Source organism: Lolium rigidum, chromosome 2, assembly GCF_022539505.1.
Source record: "Lolium rigidum isolate FL_2022 chromosome 2, APGP_CSIRO_Lrig_0.1, whole genome shotgun sequence".
Classification (NCBI taxonomy): Eukaryota; Viridiplantae; Streptophyta; class Magnoliopsida; order Poales; family Poaceae; genus Lolium; species Lolium rigidum.
In genome coordinates this window covers 108843610-108865659 of record NC_061509.1, presented here as the reverse complement: position 1 = coordinate 108865659, position 22050 = coordinate 108843610, and the positions used below count along the sequence as shown (strand labels likewise).

General features: G+C 42.3%; 1 protein-coding gene across 1 annotated transcript; it reads right to left on the bottom strand.

Moving 5' to 3' along the window:
• Nucleotides 1-10206: 10206 nt before the first annotated feature.
• On the bottom strand, nucleotides 10207-21342 carry LOC124690023 (ankyrin repeat domain-containing protein 50-like). The gene is made up of 12 exons (XM_047223466.1): nucleotides 21321-21342; nucleotides 21172-21237; nucleotides 20885-21055; nucleotides 19060-19191; nucleotides 16555-16694; nucleotides 14629-14715; nucleotides 14431-14553; nucleotides 13571-13714; nucleotides 11913-12014; nucleotides 11051-11221; nucleotides 10696-10775; nucleotides 10207-10465 (listed from the first exon to the last, which is right to left on the bottom strand). The coding sequence occupies exons 1-12, from the start codon at nucleotides 21340-21342 to the stop codon at nucleotides 10414-10416; spliced, it is 1290 nt and encodes a 429-aa protein (XP_047079422.1). The 3' UTR covers nucleotides 10207-10413.
• Nucleotides 21343-22050: the final 708 nt, after the last annotated feature.

The following is a 22050-nucleotide window of genomic DNA, read 5'->3' as shown; positions in this document are numbered from 1 at the left end:
ATGATCGAGTGCTTGCCTGAGTTAGACGACGAGTTCTTTACAGGGCACCATTATGTTAATCCTTAGACCTGTATGAAAATGTACCCAAAGTAAATGTGTAAGAAAAATTCATGCTATGTACAATACATTGATCTTTGGTGAAAATTTATGTTTTTTTTTTTGAGAAACACAGTACAAACGCAGGCGCTCACATACATGCGCATACACTCACCCCTATGAACGTACACACGCACACCCTACCCCTATGAGCACCTCCGGAAGACCGAGCAGGCAGATTGGATCTTGAAATTGACGAAGTCACCACAGGCGCCTCGCTGTCGACGGGAACGTCGCCTCCCACTGAAAGAATATTCCGCCTTTATGAGACACACAGATGTCAAACCTGGGGTTTGAACTCTGGTGAGCTGAGAGTACAACCACCCTCCTAACCACCCAACCTCAGGTTGGTTCTCAAAATTTATGTTTTATGTTCTGACGTGAGACCTGTTTCGTTTGCCTAATGCCTTTAGGCTGTATCAGCTACTCGGGTCAAGACGTGTTGCGTGGTTGTTGCCACTTCTGAAAAGTTTGTATCGTGTGAATATGTTTATTATGGGGTGCGTAGCCCCCAAGTATAATCTCAATGCTTTCAATGGAGCCCCCGAGTGTTTCCAGGAATTAAATTTTGATGAATGAACAATTAACATATGAAGAAACCTATTCGCTCTCTGATTCAGGATGAGGGTACGATTCAAGGCTATGAGCAATTAAATTCTTATATCACCAATTACTGCAAAGGTTTGTTTGGAACACCTGAGGAAGGTAACCTCTCTTTTGATGAGTCTCGAACAGATGATATCCCCCAAGCTTTAGACGAGGAAAATAATTTACTTACTGCACCATATTCAAAGGATGAAGTGCGAAAGGTGGTTTTCAAAAAAAAAAAAAAACAAGGCTTCTAATCCTGATGGCTTCCCGGCTGAGTTCTATTAGAACTTTTAGGATGTCATCAAGTTAGATCTTTTAGGTTTGTTCAGCTTCCTTCATACCAAACAACTAGAATATTTTGGCCTTAATTTTGGCGAATTAATATTTTTACTTATGGCTAATAAAGCAGAAAGAATTCAACAATATAGGTGTATTTGTCTTCTTAATGTTAGTTTTGAATTTTTGACCAAAGTTGTTACGATAAGGCTGAAAACTGTAACTGGCCATGTGGTTCATTCGTCTCACACTTTTCTTATGCAAAGGCGTAACATCCTTGATGGGGTGGTTATCCTTCATGAAACAATCCATGAACTACACAGAATAAAAAGTTAAATGAGGTAATTTAAAAATTGATTTTACAAAAGCTTATGATAAGGTTAACTGGTCCTTCCTTCAGTAGACTCTCACAAAAAAAATCAATAAGTGGCGTGTTTTAATACATACCTTTGTTTCGAGAGAAAGTGTAGCCATTATAGTCAATATCAACATTGAAAATTTTCATGTAATGCAAGTAGAATGATGCACAGGCCCATCAAAGCTGGGTCATCTTATGGACAAAGTTTTTTCTCAGGACCATGTTCGTGTTTCCCCACATTTTTACTCTCTTGCATCTAGTTGATGATTTTTATATTAAGTTTTTGCTGGGAATCTAAATGATGCATTTAGGTCTAAGACTAGTTACAATGCATAGTATAATATATTAGTATTATGTGTATGGTACTAGTATATTTTACTACCTTTATAATGCATGGTATTATGCATTATTATCATAGTTTTTATATTTTTTATTTATTGGAATTCAATGTAAATTTGTTTGCAAATCTATTCGACATTAATTTTTCTAATTCTACATGCTATGATACGATATCTAACTATAATATCACTATGATTTATTATTATTAATTATAGTGACACATTAGCTTCTGTGCATGCATGATACTTCCTATAATACTCTAATATGGGGGAGTGAGCCTAGCTCAACTGGTTGGGGGAGTGAGCCTAGCTCAACTGGTTGGGGGAGTGGATGTACAAATCCAACACATGAGTTTAAATCCTCACGAACGCGAATTTAAGTTCTTATATCCTGGTACTCATGCAATTTATATTGAGGACAATCTTAGTACTCGTGCTAAATGTTGTGTGCATCCCTAGTTGGTGCAGAGATCGGGAAGTGAAATTCTCCTCAATTTTAATTTGCCGAACTTCATGTTGGGCAACTTGAACTGTTCCGTATCAATTTTGGAGATATTATCTTACTACCCAAAGTAAATGATGCATAAGATTCAACAATACAAACCAATCTTCCTTCTTAATGTTTGCTTTAAGATTTTACCAAATTAGCTACTATTAGGTGGCTGATCACGTGGTGCGCCCTACTCAGACTTTGTTCATGCAAGGTCGTTACATCATTGATGAAGTACTAACTTTGCATGAAACAATCCATGAGCTGCATCGCAAAAAGTTGAATGGGGTGATCCTCAAAATCGACTTTGAAAAGCCTATGATAAAGTTAGGTGGTCATTTCTTCAACAACTCTCAGAATGAAAGATTTTTTTGATAAGTGGCGCGCGTTAATTAATAATTTTTTTTTTGAGAAAGTGTTGCCATCAAGGTAATGATGATGTTGGTAGATACTTTAGACAAAAAAGGTTTGAGACAAGGCGATCCCCTTTCTGTAATGTTATTCAACATTGTGGCGGATATACTGGCTATTTTAATTGAGCGTGCTAAAGTTGATGGTCAGACTAAAGGGGTGGTCCCACGCCGATGACACAATTCATTTTATGGATCATGGCCTGGAAAAAGCGAAAAACCTGAAATTGATACTATCAGTGTTCGAGCTTTTGTCCGGTCTTAAGATTAATTTTCATAAAAAATGATTATTTTTTGTTTTGGCGAGGCCAAATACGAGGCTAACCTATATGCCGAACTTTTTGTGAGCTGGGCAGTTTTCCGATTAGCTATCTAGGCATCCCGATTCATCATCAGAGGCTCACGCTTGCTGAATGAAAACTAGTCGAGGAAAGACTGCATAAGTGTCTTAGTAGTTGGAAAGGAAAATTACTATCTCTGGGGAAGATTAGTCCTCATAAATTCAGTACTCACAAATATGGTATTGTATATGATTTCTTTCTTCAATTTCCTAAAGGAGTGTTGCATAGATTGAATTATTTTCGATCTAGATTCTTTTGGCAAGTCGATAGTGAGAAGAAGAAATACCAGTTGACTAAATGGAGTGTTATTTATCATCCAAAAGATCAAGGCACTTGGTGTTCATGATCTGGAGGTTAAGAACAAATCCTTGTTAGGGAAATGGCTGGCTAGATTGTTAACCGAGGATGACGTATGGGAAAACCTGATGCGGAGAAAGTATATTGGATCAAAGTGATTTCTCGGGTCCTCTGGAAACCTAGAGATTCACATTTTTGGACTGGTTACGAAACAATTTTTTCCATATGGTTCCTTCTCCATTAGGGATGGGTTGGAGATAAGGTTCTATGAGGTCAAATGATTAGGAATAACCACTCTTCGTGAACAATATCCAACCTTGTGCAATATTGTTCATCATAAAGGTGATATATTACAGAAGGTGATGGAAACATCTCCACCGTCTATGACGTCAGGCGTGATCTTATCGAATCCAGATTGGCTTCTGGGAATTAGCTACTACAACGACTAGCTTCAGTCCAGTTGTTACATGGATCTGATGAATTCCGCTTAGGAGTTACCAAGAATGGTGTATTCTCGGTAGGATCCATGTATAAAGCTTTCATCAAAGCCATTCAGCTGGTGATTAATAATAAATCCATTTGGAAGATAAAGATAGCATTGAAAACTAAGGTTTTTTGCATGGTACCTTCATAGTGGTGTTATTCTTACTAAAGAGAACCTTGCAAAACGCAACTGGCATGGTTGTACGAAATGTGTTTTCTATCACGAAGAGGAGACAATAAAACACATTTTCTTCCAACATCGGTTTGCTAGGTCTATATCATTCAAATAGGTTATACCTTATACATTGCAAGTATTTTTGGTAATTGGCTAAATGGGATGTATTCTAGGTTTAAGAGACTTATTAGAGTGGGAGCGATTGTTGTTATATGGTCGCTTTGGCTATATAGGTATGGCAATGTTTTAATGATAAAAATTCTTCTCTTATGATCCGTTTATGGTCATCGCTTCAGTATTTGGAGGACCTAAACCTCTTTACGGAGATATATATGCGGTTGGAGGATACGGCCAATGAGTTTATTGCCCAACATGACTGCATAATCATAGAATTAAGTCTCCTATAGCCCATATGTCTGCCTAGACTTTTACTATTCGTTCTTTTGTAACGAGTTGTGTGGTTTGTACTGTTTTTGGACGGCGTGTGCATTATAGTTATGCAGAGATCCGGTGTAATGCCTAAAAAATAATACTCTATTATGAAAAGTCTAACCTTCTTCTGGTTATTTATACCTTGCGTATTCGCAATTCTCAAATCGGAGCACCAATTAATAGATACAGAGTACCGTGCACACACACGTGACTTGAGGGGAAATCTACAGTATTTACGCTTCAATACAGTAGCGCCGTCCGCTCGTACCGACAATGACCAACAGCTCAGGATGATCGCAAAACCAGTGCATCTCATCCAAGCAGGCAGGCACGGCTGCGAGGCGCCGGTGGTCGCCGTCCGCATGTCATCCGCAGCTGTACTAGCCGATCGAGCCAACAACGCTGGGCCGTGGGCATGCAATAGCTTCACGTTCCTCCCGTGGGCGCCTGGAGGGGAAGAGCTCAGCCGGTGGAGCTGAGGCGCGGGCTCGGTGGCTTCGGCGAACTTGCCGGCCGGTGAGGCGTTGCACGAGGGATTTGAAGCTCGCGGCGTCGGAAGTGACGAACTGGGTCTCGAACTGTCGATACAGGTGACCGTGACGCCACTTGCTGATCGAGCACGTGCTGTGTCGCGCCTTTTAACGGTCTATCAATCTCCGCATGCGACTGGCTCTGTTCTTGATTTATTTTCTGACGACTTCTCCTCGACGAAAAGCGGCTAGCTCTAGTCCCAGGTTGTGTGTGTTCTGCACTTTTGCTAGTCACAGACGAGAGTCACGAAAGTACGAAAGTGAGATTTCGCAGGTCGCATGATACCAACGATAGTACTGGAGAGAGTTGAGAAGAAGTAATAGGTTGTAGCGGCTGAAAACGATGGTAAGCAAGTTGAGGTGTTTGACTGGTCCTAAGGTGCAGAGATCCAGACAACGGTCTTCCTTTGGAGTTGGAGAATTGCAGAGTTGATCCAGCGCTCGTGCGTGAGTATGGTTCTGACGGCTATTATCTCTTCTTCTTGCCACTTTCTTTCTCCAAATCATTTGTTGTTTCTTTTTTGAGATGGCTTATCAGGCTTGCCGCTTGTAGCTTCTCCCAGGCTTGCAGTTTGATTTCATCCAGAGAAACTTTCATCCAGAGTGCTCCACATCTGGCATCCCTACCCACCAGGCCTTGTAATAGCGACAACACCTCGCCATATTCAGGGATGGAGCCAAGAATCTTTTACAAGCGGGGCCAACAGGGCATTATTTAGCTTGGAGGGGCCATATATGTAAATCCTGACAAACTTAGGGGCCAAATTTAGACACTACACAAGGGTGTTTCTGGAAAAAAATCAGCATTGAGGGGACCATGGCCCTAGACCGCCCCCGCTAGCTCCATGCCTAGCCATATTGCTGCCGCATTGTGGTCACCCGGTTAGCCTGCCACCACCAACACGACACATGGTGCCTCGCACTATAGGAACCATTGTAGAGCACTCACCTACGCCGCACCACTAGCACCATAAATCTCACTCCTGTAGCTCGTTTGCAATAACCTTACCCACCCATGTCTAGCATGCCCCCACCGACACCACCACGGTGACAAGCAGCAGCCACAACCCCAACCCTAGGCCCGCCCTGACCCAGATGGTACATTGGGAAAATACGGCACTGCCGACATAGCTATAGGGTTACTCCACCGAGTGGAGGCCAGTCCTTCCCACACCATCGACACACACCACAACACAACATTTTTGTCGAACAACCGTTGAGGAACAACGCCACGAGAAAGGGCCGGGGTCGCCACCCGGGCTTTCCAGCTAGGGGAAGGGGTGGGGGGAGGGGGCTGTCAGCGTCTCAGCGAGGTCGCCCCGTGATGCCTAGTGTCAGGCGAGGCGGGTTCTTTTTTCCTCTCGGTGGTCTTCTCCTTCTTGTTCTTTTTTTCCTTGGTGGGAATCTAAATGACCATTTGTTTATTTTTTTCAACAAGGGGATGATTTATTTGTGTCTAATCTATGTGTTGTTTTATAGAAGTAAGGGCTTTGTATTTGCAATTTCCAAATCCAGAGCAGTGCCAAGGATTAAAAAAATGAACGACTTCTATATTCAAGGGACTAAAATATTTACACTTCAATACAGTAAATCAGTGTAACTACTGCCATGGCGCCGATCGCTTGGGCCGGCGACGTAGAACAGCTCAGAATAATCGGAAAGCCCGTGCCTCTCATCCAGGCACAGCTGCGAGGCGCCGGGGGTCGCCCTCCGCACGTCATCCGGAGCTGTACTAGCCGTGCCCGCAGCGGTGGGCATGGAATAGCTTGGCGCTCTAGCAATGGCGCCCCTCCCGTCGGTGCCGGGACGGCAAGGCCGCGGCCGGTGGAGCTGAGTCGCGGTCTCGGTGGCTTCGGTGGACTTGCCGGTGAGGCGCTGCACGAGGGACTTGAAGCTCGCGGCGTCGGAGGTGACGAACTGCGTCTCGATGTAGGTGACCTTGACGCCATTGGTGTCCATGGTCGATCGAGCACGTGCTGTGTTGCGCACTGAGCTCTGTTCTTGGTTTGCTGACGACTTCTCCTCGCCGATCGATTGAAAAGCAGCTAGCTCTAGTCTCAGCTCTGTGTGTTTTGCTAGCCGTTGTCGAGGGCTTTATATAGAAGACGAGAGTCACGAAACTGAGATCTGCAGCGTAGAACAGTTCTCAGGTCGCAGGATAACAGCGAGGCAGCGACGGTGCTGGAAAGAGAGTGACATTTGGGGTATATAAGATGGATCGGGCCCATGTGGCAATGAGAGTTGAAAAGATAGAGTAGGTGGTAGCGTCCGATTGCGACGGAAGCAAATTGGGTTGTTTGACTGGTCCAATGGTGTCAGTGCGAGCGATAATACAGTCCACCTTCTGGGAACTGAAGAAACGGTCCAGCACACTCGTGCGCGAGTATGCTTCTGACGGCTCTTACCTCATCTTCTCGCCGCTTTCTTTCTCCCAAATCATTTGTTGTTTTTCGTTGATGAGATGGCTTGTCTGGTTTGCCTCTTGTAGCTCACCAGGCTTGCCGTTTGATTCCTTCTCCCCTTCTTCCAACCCTGTCTCCCCTCAGTTCATTTGTTGTTTTGATCACAGTATATGCCCCCCTCCCACCAACAAATGTGAACTAGAATAATGACTAGCTTCATAGTATATGCCCCCCTCCCATCATAAACGGCTGTGTACATCTTAGCTATGCAGAGGCTGTGTGTAATGCTTGATATTTCGAGTAATAAAACACCCTTTATCGAAAAAATGTCAAGCTTATACATTTGTTCCAGTGGCGGACTAAGGGATAAACTGGAGGGTGGGCTCACCTCCAAATTTTTTTTGGCACTAGCCCACATGTGGTGGCGGTGGAAGCTCCTCCTGGTTGGTGGCGACGTCACAGGCGATTTTTTTTAGCCTAGATCCACGGCGGTAGACACCTTTTGCTTCTTCCGTGGTGGTCGCCGCCGTCCATGGCGTTTCGGTGGCCGACGATGGTCAGATCGCAGCGATAGGCGTAGAGGCGCACAAGGGCGGGAAGGTTCAGGAAGGAGGTTGGTGTCTCGCACACGGGGTAAATTTGTTTTACATCACACATTTGGTAATGTATAATTTAATCATGGGGGATTTGGGTCACCACCAAAAAATTTACATCACCATACTGGAATAGGTCACCTGTTGGAACTTGTTTCTTTCGCCTCGATTTATGCAAAAGTTAGTTTTCTTACATCAATATTCGTATTATACATCATATGTTAAAGATGTATAACACATCAAAACAATACCGCTATTCCCATCTACTTCATTTTCCAAATAACACTAACCGGAGATGGGGCATTTGCTTGAGACTCAAGCTCTCGACTAGCTCAACCAGTATAGGTGTCGAAGGATTTAATATCGGTTGAAGGAACGATCAAACATGTGACTCCAGCTAACGAACAAGAGGAAAATGCCAATATGGTTGTTTAATGCGCTTGCAAAATTCGGCATTCTGTAGTAATAAAAAATAATTTCCTGAAATTCTGTGGGTAGTATGTCCATGATTTGTGCACCTTTGTTGCTCTAACAGTCTAACTATCAACTACTAGTAACTAGGAAACGCTGTAGGTTATGTCTGAATAATGAATATATAAGTCCGCTGCTTGTTCATCCAAACTAAGTGCAAAATACAGCACATGCTGTATTCTGAAACCTTCAAACTAAGATTCAGTCACGCGAGTCAAAAAAAACTTGGCCTGGTAGCACAGTAGGTTCGGATGAGTTCCTATCTTCCTCCTAAATGGTCAATTCGTGCTCCATTGAGAATGACTACTACCTTTGGCTCCTTGCCCCCTTGCAAACAACCGAAAGCGAGAGGTGTCCATCTTGAAAGCGAGACGGGGCCAAAGCAAATTGCTAAGAGCAGGTCTAACAGGCCCCTTATTTCTCTGCCCCGTATAACGCGAGTTTCTCGTTCCGTATCCTAAAAGTGCGTCTTGCTGAACTATTTCGTCTAGCAGACCCCGTATTCCGTCCTGTATTTTTAAAAATTAAAACCCCGGGAAAATTAAACCATAGTTCATCTTCACTGATCATACACTGGATCATACATATACATAGCGATCTACTGCGATCCTAGCTACTCGAGGATGATGAATGGCACGAAAGGCCCCCTGGCGGCAGCCTCATCCTCCGCCCTGGCGGCAGCCTCCTTCGCCTGGAATTCCGCCACGGCGGCGATGGCCGCCGCCTCCTCTGCCTCCGCCCGAGCTTTCTCGGCGGCATCCGCCTCGGATTCGGCCACCGCACGCCGGATGGCCGCCTCCTCCTCCGCCGCCTCCTCTTCCTCCGCGCCGCCTCCGCTTCCTCCGCCGCTGGTGCTGCCGATGGTCGCCCTCCATGCCGCCTTCGCCGCGCGGTCGCGCTGCCACTCGGCGAGCCACTTCTCGAAGGCTTCGCCGCTCGTCGGCTGAGCGGCGGATCTTGCCGGCACCACCGCCCACCCGCGGCGTACTCCCGGAGCGCATCCGGCACGTAGAGCGCGCCGGCGTACCGGCACGCCGCACGGCGGCTCCCCGCGGCGGAGCGCTTGCACTTGAGCCGCCAGGCTTCCTCCACGGTGTCCGGCGAGCGGGATCGCTTCGATCCGCTCGCCGGCGAGGCGCTACTACGGCGGCGGGAGTCCATGCATGTGGCGGCGGGTGGAATGCGGCGCGGGGGAGGGAGGAATTGCTCGCCGGAGCAGGGTGGAGGCGGCGGCAGCGCACGGCGGAGCTAGGGTTGCGAGTGAGGGGTTAACCCCTCACTCGCACCTGCGCCCGGTATAAGTAGGGGGCGGAGGGGCCGATTTCCTGGGCCCCGTATTCCGCCGAAACGAATACAGGGCCTGCTAGACGGCCCAAACCGCGCCTACCCCGTATCTCGCCGGAATTTTACGGGGTGGGCAGGTTATAAGGGGCCTGTTAGACATGCTCTAACTATGGCCACCTTGGCTTCTTGACGATCTTCTTTGTTGAAAAGCGTCAGGACCCTCCTTTTAGGAACTACGGAATAGCAAGGACCGTGCTCATATTATCTAACTCGACCAACGACCATGGCGCGCTAAGTTCAAGCCAAGCGTGAGGGAGAGCCACAGGTCGCACGCCAAACGCACGTTAGAGACCCCACTGTCACCGGGGAGGCACGAAACACCGGTGGCTCGCAACGTTGCGCCCGGAGCCAAGGTAGACCAGAGGGGGAGGCCATAGGGAGAGGAGGAGGCTGGCAGGCCGGCCTGTGGGTTGTGGCCACCGCCACAGCTGTACCAGAGTAGGGGAAGTGGCAGAGGGATACTTGAGGGACAAGGCTCCGTATCAAACTTGAGAAAGGATACATGCAAAGCCTGCTGCCTATCCAGGTAAAAACACAGTATCAAACTACCTAGTGAAGCTCAGTGTTCATCATTCGCTCGATAAAATAGTCAGGTTGCATCATTTAGAGAACAGCGAGTATGCAAAGGATACATGCAAGGTATACAGGATAAGCTTCGTCAATATATTCAGCATTGTAGATCAGGTGGATCTTTTCAACTGAAATATAGCTCTGCACAAAAGAGGGAACCAGCAAAAGCAGTGCTACGTACACATGAACAAGTTAATTTTCCAAAGCAGGTGACTTTCAGTGAGCCTTCTTGGCTGGGTTGCCTATCTTCAGAGAATTGAAAGCCTCCCTGCAAAACCAAATTACGATGATTACTCCCGTTAGCAACGATTCTGCTATTTCAAAGTAGTTTCTACCTTATAAATAAAATAATTACACAGGGATCCACCCCCATTGGACTCATTTAACGATCATCTCAATATTAAAGAAGAGATTATATTTCATGGAATTATAGAAACCAAATCAAGTGAGGTTTTTCTTTCCAAACCGAGAATCAACAGACAAGGATAAGTATGATACCTTAACGCACTCTCAATCTCAGAATTTGCTGGGTCTAATTTGAGACCATCAAGAAATGCATCACATGCCTTTCCATACTCCTGAAGACAGTATCACTACATCAATTAAAAAATAATTCCACAAAAAATACAAGCATAGATGCTAATTATCATCTTATTTCAAACATAGGAGTGCACGTGGAAATTTAGAACAGAAGAATGCAATGGTTTCTTTCTGGCAAAAGATAAGACAGGTGCTGGATGGATGCAATGCTCATCCATTCATGAGAATTCGTTAACATTTTTTTTACTCTACATATTTGGGATCATATACAGCGGATTTTCTCCCAGCATTTTTCTTCAAATATTATACTCACCTTCAATAACATTTGAGCAGCCCCTTCCCGGAAGCAGGCCTTTGGCCAATCAGGACGCACCATCCTGCAAATTTGTGCATCGGTCAAAGCCTTGTCTCCTTCATCCATGTTAAGCCAGCAAGCACTCCTATTTGAAAGCAAGGTTGCATCATCTGGGTAGTAATTCAGCGCCTACATAACCAAATCAGAGCATCAATAACATTTGCTAATTAGTACCACCCTTTATACAGATCACACTTATTTTCAAGTCAACATAGGTGGAACAGCTCCACAGCTATATAATCAGAATTAAAGTGGTATACTGGGATAGATTCAGTTGCCAACTGAATATGATTCAGATTATTTTGGTGACACATTCAGATAACAGCTTCAATATTCCATCCACATTCGGTATGCCATAGAACCGCATGGTAGGCTCATGCACAATCGGAGGAACCAACAAGCAGCGTTAGACGCAATAGCGTGCATTTATAAGTGTCATTCTGTATTCATTGGTTATGTTAGGGGATATTATACTCCCGCCGATCCATAATAAGTGTCGGGGATTTAGTACAGAGTTAGTACAACTTTGTACCTACACTTATTGGATCGGAGGGAGTAAATAAAAAGAACTTGGGCTTGTTGCCTTATTGTCAATTAAATTAACAGTGGCTCTTGATGAAAGCTCATTGCAGGAGACAGTCACTCATTGCAGGAGTATTACTTCTGACATATTAATGTTGTGAACTGTGAACACTAAAACAAGCATAAACAAACAATCAGGTAGGGAGTGAGTTATAGTAATATTTGAATTCTTATTCGACATTTACAATTATGTAACCATACAAATTAGTAGTTGCCTAAGACTATGGTGCAACATTACCAGGGAGTATAGTGTTGCTGCAGTAGAATAATCCTTTCTCTTGTATGCTTTGTTTCCTTCCAACTTCATCTTGCTTGGTTTTGTTTTGTACATATTTTTATCCTGTAACATTGAAAATAAAAAAAAGATCACGAACACACATGACCATGAGGACACACATGATTTAGTGTTTGCTACTTTTCGGTTTCTCTCCTGCTATTGATAGAAATGTAAAGCATGATGTGGCTAGCGCCCTGCCACTTAATATGGCATCCCACACAACTTGGCCAAAACGTCAATCCTACAAGCACAGCCACAGACAGATTACGGGCTCGTGCAACAAACTTAAATGGCCGAAACAACTAGAAAAACAAAAAGAATCGCTAAAACCTTAGTGAACAGCTAAGATTATTCAATAAAGATAATATGAGGATTGAGACATGCATGCAGAAGGAGATATCAGATAAGATGAGCTACTTGAGGAGGAGGCGAGCAGTTAGTTCTGAACCAGCGAGTCTTGTGAAGTACTTACCACTTACAAAATTACCACAACAGCATGGAACAAATCTAGTACTTAGTCAGGTCTGAGAGATATCATACAAATATCAAACTTCCACTAGGACAAATGGATAAGGGATAGATATCAATTCAGCAGAGCTCAAAGGTCATGCAAGTGGAACCATATGGAAGAATCATTTGAGGGTTCCTAACTTTTCAAAACCCACTAAAATCTGCTGCATCCGACCCTCATGAGATGGTCCACATGTGGATGTGGGTTCGTATGATTCCACTAAAATCAAGCATGAATATAGAATTGTATATGCAGCCATATCACCACCTTTTGCCAGTAGATTCTTAAGATTGCCCGCGTCTCAATAATCATCACTACATCGTCTTCTAATTAGCACATCGTTCCGATCAACAATGATATCCTTATGCCCCTTTTAGTGGATAGCACTTTTAACACAAGGAGCCAAAAGTAGATTATCTTACGATCAGCTTGTACTTGCTATGGTTTAGAAAAAAAGATTCATGATAGTTTCTACCATCATTTAAGAAACTATAGTAGCTAGCTATGAATGTCACAGAAAAGTGGAGCAAGATGGTCATGTCATTGTATTAATTAATTATATGCCCGAGGATAAAACATCCTTACATGTTGATTAGTGGATGGATGTAGTACAATAGAACTGCATGCCATGTACTGAGAGAAAACATATGAGTTTACCAATTTTTTTTTTTTTTTGAGAAAGAGGAGCTGACAATCTTAACCATCATTGATACTACATTCCTTACATCTTGATGAGGTACTAACTAATTGCAGTCAACGATTCCATTGTGCCATTCGGGAAGAGGAATTGCGGGGATATGAATAGTAAATTAGAACTAAATGGAGCATGGTGAGAGAAAATGTGTATGCGGAATTGACAATCTTACTATTACTGTACATCTTTACATCTAGGTGAATTTACAATCTTATTTCAGTCAACCATCTAGTGGATTGATGGAAATATGTGTCTTCAACTTTCAACTATTTGCTTTCAAGTCAGGCGCATACATGAAAGATATTATAGAATAGGAAATGTTCTAGTCAATCAATTACTGAAAGTTAAAACATAAACTATTAGTACCAAACTAGAACAAAATCCAAAGCATGTCAATGCAGCTCTAGTCCATACCTCCAGTGTCAATTTTACATAATTAATTATCCCATCAATGCTCCAATCATGCACCGATGGAATACGGGAAGTTACTGGAAGTAGGATCTTAACATCTTCCCTTCTATTGTTAGATGCAGCAAGTTCTATTGGCAGGTGACCAAACTGTTACCAATAAAACAGAGACACATTTTAATTGCAGAAGAGGAAGACAAAATAACAGAAGTACAAAAAGGTATATATGAAACACAAGAAGTTGCAATTCCGCGGTGAGAAACACCGAGCATTTTTAATAAAGCAACATCTTGATATGCCAACCACCAGCACATAAAACAACTGACTGGAATTAACATGGCAACTTAAAATTATTACTTAGATTACCGTATCACAACTAGACAATTATTTTGCCAGTTCAAATTGAGCTCACAGGTAATAGATATTGATATTTGGCATGTTAAACTTGTTTCAACAATACATACAGACTGTTACTATCTTCTCTGCCCCAACACAATGTATTTTGAACTCAATACGTGTAACGAGTATGCCCTAATAATAAATAATAATAATAATAATAATATTACTATTGTTATTATTATTATTATTAGTAGTAGTAGTAATAATAATCTCATATGGTTGGAGACATATGTTGTCATGCATAATACCCGTAGTAATTGTTTAAACAGAAGTGGGCGTAACGAAATAAATAAATGAAATACTTAAGAGAACAGATTTTCGGGAAGTCTACACTAATCTAGAGACCTGGCACTTGGGAAGGAGATGTGGAAAATCAGCAATTAGTTGTATAGTATAATTTTCCTGCGTGTAAAGACCAACACATAAAGAGCTTAGCATGCACTAGCAGCAAGTAGGTTACAACTTACATCATCAGGAACATTAGGATCAGCACCAGCGTCCAGTAACCACTTGAGGCAATCAGTTAAGCCCTCAGTTGCTGCAACTACTAGGGGGTTAGCACTACCGAGACCCTTCACATCAGCGCCGGCCTAAAATGTTGCAGATACCTCCAATAAATAAATGTGTCAAAATTTTCAGTTGGGTCTAAGAACAACAAATATCACCTTAATGAGAAGCTTCACGCATTTCAGTGAGCCCGCAGTGAGAGCAGCAATGAGAGGTGTATAACAAGTGGAAAATACCGCGTTACACTAACAAGATAGATTAAGAAAATTAGCACACTTTCATGATGAAAACTGCAGACTTGTTGCGATCGAAGAAAATTGTACAAACATAAACAAAAAGAACAGTTTTGCCAGAACATTTCAAAAATAAAGTCAAACTCAAATGAACACAGAAGAGTTCATAGAAAATAAGAACCATATAAATGAACGTTGTTAATGAACATACAAGAATAACTATCGCAACCAGAAGAGTCCAGCAAAGTTCATAGAAATGATAAACCATAGCCAAATATAAAAATTATGCCCATATAAAACGTATCACCATCCATCCTTGATGGTTATAATCGTTGACGATCCAATAAGGAAGCAAACCTATCACTCTCCAAGTAGATATGAAAATGAGAAAGCAGCGCCACTGTCATTCCTCGTTCTACCTCCCCAACCCTATCTTATTCAGTTCTTCCTAGCTATTGGCCAGCTCTGTCGAGGGGAAGTTTTTCTCTAACTCGCAAGAAACAACAGCCCACGACAAATGGGAGGTTGCGCCATCACGCAAAGTATTATAAGCACCAGCAAAAGCTTACACTGATAGATGACAATTAAACATCAATGGAAGCATAAACATCAACCCTTGTTCAATTAATACCTAACTTCCAAATTGTTATTCATATCTTCAAACCATCATCCCAAATTCGAATCTGGGTCCTAATAGACATATAAGATCACTTCCTAAGTTCAAATTGACATAGATATAGTGTCGTATCAGTAAAAACTTATCCAATCCGTAACCAGTAATGTCTGCTCAGTTACAGCTAACACTAAGAAAAGAGTGAAATAATGAACTGCAAAAGAAATTGTTACGCGCACGGATAACACTTTTTTAAAACTTAAGGCATACGCCCAGCTTTAAATTAATAAAAACGCACATGGCAGAGTTTACAGCAACCGAAAACAACATCCACACTCATCATGTCCCATACAAATCCTGGGTCACACCAGAACCCAAACACACGCACCATATTACACTAACTAGACCATATTACAAAGTCATTGGCAATAAAGGTTTTCGCGATTGCATGCCACAGCCAGAAAACATGAGCGAAACCCGACTGCTCAGCAAAGGAAGAAGACTCCACTTTCCACAGTAGCCTACTAAACGAAAAGAAATAAAGTAAACGGAATATTTTTCAATGAGTCTTGCTACCAAGGCAACAAACTGAATAAGGTTATGCATTTGAGAGTGAAGTGATGGAGTTGGAAACATGATGCATTATATAGCCAATTAATCATCAGAGTGAATTTCAATTCTCGAATCTCAATGTTAATAACTGTAAAACTTTTCAGTGCCATAGGTCAGGGTGTAAATAAGACAGAAAATACCACATAAACAGCAGAAAGGAAGGTTTTGTGCTAGGGATGAAAGCATTATTTTTTTCATCCACATTGACCATGAAGCATTTTTTTTCTTTTTTTTTTGAACTGGGAACAGCCCCGAAGGACCTAGGTGCTTCTCATTAAAATCAGCGGTGCGGTAGAATTTACAAAGAGGTCCACATCAGAGAGGACTATTACAAGACAAGAGATGGACCACAAAGATCATCTGATGCATAAAACATACTGTATTTCTTTTGTCAAACCAAGTAACCACCCAAGGACGGAGGCTATATTCCCGTATACAGTTGAACAAATGAAATTTTTTAATCAGATCATAGTTTACCTAATTTGACCATTCAGTTACTAGAAACCCCTAGCAAGTACCAAATGACCTTACATGACCATAAATTTACAAGAATCTAGTCAGTAATAATGTGGATCTTGTTAATCAAAACAGCAAGCAAGAGAAGAGATAGATGCAACTGAACATACATCTGCATGATGTTCCAACAAAATCTTCATAGCAGCATACTGCCCCCTTATAGCAGCAATATGCAGTGCCGCTCCACAATAAGACAATGCATCAACATCAGCTCCTTTTGAAAGCAAGACTTTTAAAACTTCACAGTTCCCTGAGTTAGAAATACAGACCATGCAATAGGTCATCATGATATACGAATATAGCAAGATACAATATCCAGCATGCTGTTTGTTGTCACTGTTATAGTTCATTTTATTGGTGAGATCATTCAAGACTGAACATATGATACAGTTACCACTGGAATATAAGTTTTCGTGAAGCACATGATCCTAGCAAGGGATCTAAACCCCCAAGAAGCCAGGTGTAAAACATTAAACATCGCATCAGAAAATATGTTAAGCTTAAGTTTCTACAACTGTAACTAACAAGGACTCATAAATCCGAATGAGAACCAAATGGTAAACCAACATATGTAAAGACATGGAACTGAGTAAATGGCAAGCACGTTCTGTTCACATTGTGGCAGAAATCTAATTTATATTTGTTCGTTATTGCCTAATAGGGATGCAAAATAGATCATTCATGAGTTTGTAAGAAATGAAATGACTGTACAGCTCAAATTGTAAGCAAACTGAGGTCAAATATACACTTCGATAATACATAATACTCCCTCCGTCCCATGAAAGTTGTCTGAGATTTGTCCAGGTTCGGATGTATCCAGATGCTAAAATCATATAGATACATTCAAATTTTGACAAATCTCATACAAGTTTGGTGGGACGGAGGGAGTACTACCTTGTAAAGAATGAAAAAAGCAGTTACGGCGAAAATATGATATCGCAAACATTAAAGGTGCATGGATGGTACAGTCAGGGAACAGTTTTCTCATGGGTGGTTTTGATTGCGAATTTTAAACATAAAATTTGAATTTGATAGGTTTACAGAGACACATTTAAACACAAATTTTGTTCATAAAGTAAACTGGAGTTTTCGAGGTTGGGAATTCTTTCTCAGTTGTTAGCTCTCACAGGTCCCCAGTTACTGCAGATACTTCTAACCCTGCTACCTAGTAGCCACAATAGAGAGCCTTGTAATAACTTGGTGCATAAACAAACATCCTCCAACGCGCTAGCTCAAAATAAAAACACTGGTAACTTAACTACAAATGTTAATATAGAAGTCCTAGTAACCTGGGATGCAAAGTGGGTATCAATAGCAAGGCAACAGGCCATAAAATATGTAAGTAAACCTTGTCTTACGAATAAGTCAATAGCACTGAGGAAATTCTTTTTCCTTAAATGGTAACTTAGTTATCGAAAGTGCCATTAGAGAAAATCAATTATCGAAAGGGTCTTTCGGACATAGAAACAGGTATAGAATAGGAACTCAGATCTTAGTAATTAATCTTATCTATTAATAAGTTCTACTTATACTTTATAAAAAAAACTAAAACTTCATTACTTCATTTGCGTTTCTGAGCCAAGCAACTTTTTGCCCCATGAGTTTTGGGGTCTTTTTTCTAGGGGTTTATCCTTGCTTTCCCTTTAACAAAAATACTTGTTTTTGCAAGTAACTTTTCGTTTCTATCTATATGAAAATGCAGTTATCTTGCCGGCTAGAACAGAAGTAAGTATTGGTAAGTTGAATAATTGCTTCACAGGTCAACAAAATTATCAATGACTGCAATTTTTTCAGACTTAATTGCAATTAAGGGAACAGAGGCAAACACCTTTTCTGTCAGTATACCGAGTATGCTTAGCTGGACACAGTATAATGAATTACCAATTCGGCTTAGGTTTTGTAGGTTTTCGAGGTTCCGCTGTCAGCGTCATTTTTGGGCAGATGCTGATAGTGCTTCTAGGAATAATGGTCTCCCAGTCCATGTCCCTGCTCACGGGAGGTGTTGCTGATGCCGGCAAGAGGGTTGTGGAGTCCAAGCTGTTGGAGTGGCTTCAATTTGGCGCTGCGGCGTGGCGTGGTGGCAGGGATTGGCTGCTCTCGGATTGGGCTGCTCTTGGAGTGCGGCTGTCTTGACTGTTGCATGTTTGTGGACGGTGGGGGATACAGCCACCTGAAGGGCGTGCTGGCACTGGCCCCGGATCCAGCGTTGAATAAGCTCAAAGGGCTCCTCCGGTTGATGTTCCTTATTGAGCTAGATCCAGTCTTATGGGGCTGGTGACTATCAGCTTGTTAATGCCTGCTGGCTAGGGGTTTCTTCAGGGGTGGATCGACTGCTGGTGCTCTTCTTCTCCGGCGAAGGCGAAGGACGTGTGTGCTTGGTAGCTGCAGCGATGGCAGTTTGCAGCAGTACAACCGTTTGTATCCTCCTTGTGTTCTGTTGCTTGTATGCATACCACCTCTGTATTGTTATGTTTATGAATACAAGTAATGTATGCCTACGGGTGTACACCATAAAAAAAAGCACATAAACAGAACACATGCTTCCAAAACCTAGTGAAATGCGCAAATACAGAACAAAAGATAAAAGAGATATATTAATATATGCATAAAGGGACCTTCTGCAACTGCCAATTGTAGAGGAGTACACCCTTCTTTACCAGTCTTATCTGGATTGGCACCATGATCAAGAAGATACCTCACACTATCCACCATTCCAGCACCAACCGCATGACCCAGGGGTGTAATGCCTATCAAAATCATCAAAACAAGAAGCTCAGCAAAATGAGAGGTTCATACAAGAACAGAATAAATCCATAAGAAGAAATTATGATTTGCTATCTAAGCATGCCTTTGTCAAAACAAAAACACATGAGGGGTAGCTACAGACCAATAGCACAAATAAACTGCAAGAGAACAAGAGAAAGGCACTCATAGGTTGCCTTCTGAAATTGTAATTCACAATGACATCTTGACATGTGGCACATGTTTTTGTCATTTTGGTGATGTTAGCAAGACAGAATGGGGATGGGGATTTTTGGCACGTGGATGCAAAAGCATCTCATAAACCCTAAAGTTTATATTTCGGTAAGTAGTAATTTTAAATAAAAAATTAATTTTGAAAACAAAGGATGATCAAGCACTACTTTTATACTTGTATAAAAATATTTGGCAAAGAAATGATTTCTATGGATTTCAAGGCAAAAAAATATTAAAAATATAGCGTGAATGTTATATGAACATGAGTCGTTTCGATTTTGTTATTTTTACGTGCATGTGGTGCGTTGGAACCCATGTCTTGTAGTACTCTTGTGCATCAATGCATTTTCCGACAGAAAGGTTCTTCAATAGGCAAGGTGGCCACACATGTGGCTTGTTATTTAGGCTAATTGTAAGCCTAAATAAAATGCAGAGTGTTGATTTCAGCTGGATAAACACCACAAAACGGAAAGTGTCGATAGCAGCATAATAGGTATATAACCAAATGTCCTCATATAATTTTGCGTTTTGAAAGTTATATGTCAGTCCATAGCACTATCATGTTCAGAAGTTGCAGTTGATACCAATCAATCAGATACTGCTACGGTGCTACCCAAAATCCAGATCGCTCATTTATAGAGCCGAAAGCAATCAGTAACTACTGATTTGAAAGTTGATCCATCGTAATTAGTAAGTTACTGGCTGACATTGAAGAAAGCTACCTCTGATGGTGCAATATAGAGAAACATTTTATAGGTTATGAATCATTTTCCTTAGAAAATACACTGATGCATATGATAGAAGTAAAGGGGACAGACATTTTGAAGGAAAATCAGAGAAGCAGCCATCAATGTCGGAAGCAACTCTATGTCCAAAAGGCACAAGTTTGTACAACAAAGCACCATACGAGTTTGCTTGATTATAATTTTTACATCACAGCGTGATTTAAGGAATGCTTCCTATTCGGAGCTATTTCACTAGCATAAGCTTGAGATGTGCCAGCAAAGTAAGCTAATGACATCAATGGCATAACATAAACCATCAATGAAGTGATTGATTTTACAGTAAGGGGTGAAGGGAGTTTACTAAAACTACCGGTGAAACACCGCGTCAGCCAAATTGCCATCCAATTCACCAAGATATTTAATTTGCCTGCAGAATCGTACCTATTACCTAATGAAAAAGAGATCAACACCCGGGGGTAATTGCACATTTGCCACACTTTTGTTTTCAAGTAAAGTGTGGCAAATGTGCAAAAACTGCCAAGAGTAATGTGCAACAAATGTGCTAATCAGTTGATTCAGTTCAGCACATTAAGAGTATCGTCACAAACGTCAAGAGCAATGTGCAATCCAAAAAGCCCTAAACTCCTCGGATGATTGCTGCCCAGAAACAACCACGCAGATGAACTAGACACCAATCTCGACAACCTAGCAACTAGCAAGAGTGGAACCGAAGATCAACCTGGGTCGTCCAAGGCGTTGACATCCACCCGGAGCTCCTCGACTAGGTAGGCGCACACTGGTGTCCTCCCGTTTTGGGCAGCTAAGTGCAAGGCCCCCGCGCCGTCATCCTTCACGGCCTCCACCGCCTCCCTGGGGCGGCCCTTCCCGGCATCCAGCGCCGTTACCGTCCCTGCGACACGGATCGGAAAACCCCCCGCCCAAAATCAGCGAGCGATCGAAAAGGAAAAGCGGGTACCGAGAGAGGACCCTCGACGAAAGGGAATGCCGCGCACCGCGCGGACGTACCCTTGAAGCGGCGGAGGTCGCCGTCGATCGCCGCCTGTAGGAGCTGTCGCTCCAGCGCCCTAGGAGCTGCAGACAGGAAATGATTTGAGGTTAGGCTTAGCCCGCGGTTAATTGGAGTTAGGGTAGGATATGGTACGGGGGCTGCTTACCGCCGGCGAGAGGCGGCGCCATGGCGATGGAGGTGTCGAGGGAAGTTGGTGTAGGGTTTTGGAGCGGAGTTAGGGGAAGCGGGAACGGTGACGGGTGCAGGCAGGCGTGTCAACCGGTGGAGATAAAATGGTCGGCACTCAAGAGAACACTACTCCTACTCGGTCGCGCGGTTGACCGACCACTTCCCGCTTCGCCGCGCCATTTTTTGTCGCCAGGAGGCCCGGCATCTCCAATGAGAAATCCGGCGCGTTGCTGCAGAATACTAAACATAGAATCCGTTGCTCATAAGAAAGTGAAAAGAAAACTAGCTAGTGATTTAATTTTATAGCTATACTGTGAACAAAAACAGATTAGGCTATGTTTGCTAGCGAAATATTTTTAAAGTATTTCAGCAATATTATATTAGTTTCTCCAAATACCGCAGTTCTAAGGCCCGTGATAAAAAAATTGTGGCATTAATACTTCAGTATCTCTTAAAATGTACTACCTTCGTTCCAAGGCTTAAGGTTTAGTATATTTTTTTTGAAAAGTCAACGAAAGTAAAGTTTGATCAAAATTTTAGAATAATCTATCAATAAATATGATATTTTGTAGAATATTTCATTATCTATCGAATAATATTAATTTTATATTTTACATGTTAATGATTTTTTATAAAAACTTAGTCAAACTTAACATAGTTTGACTTTCTGGAAAAAATAGGCCTTAAACCTTAGGATGGAGGTAGTA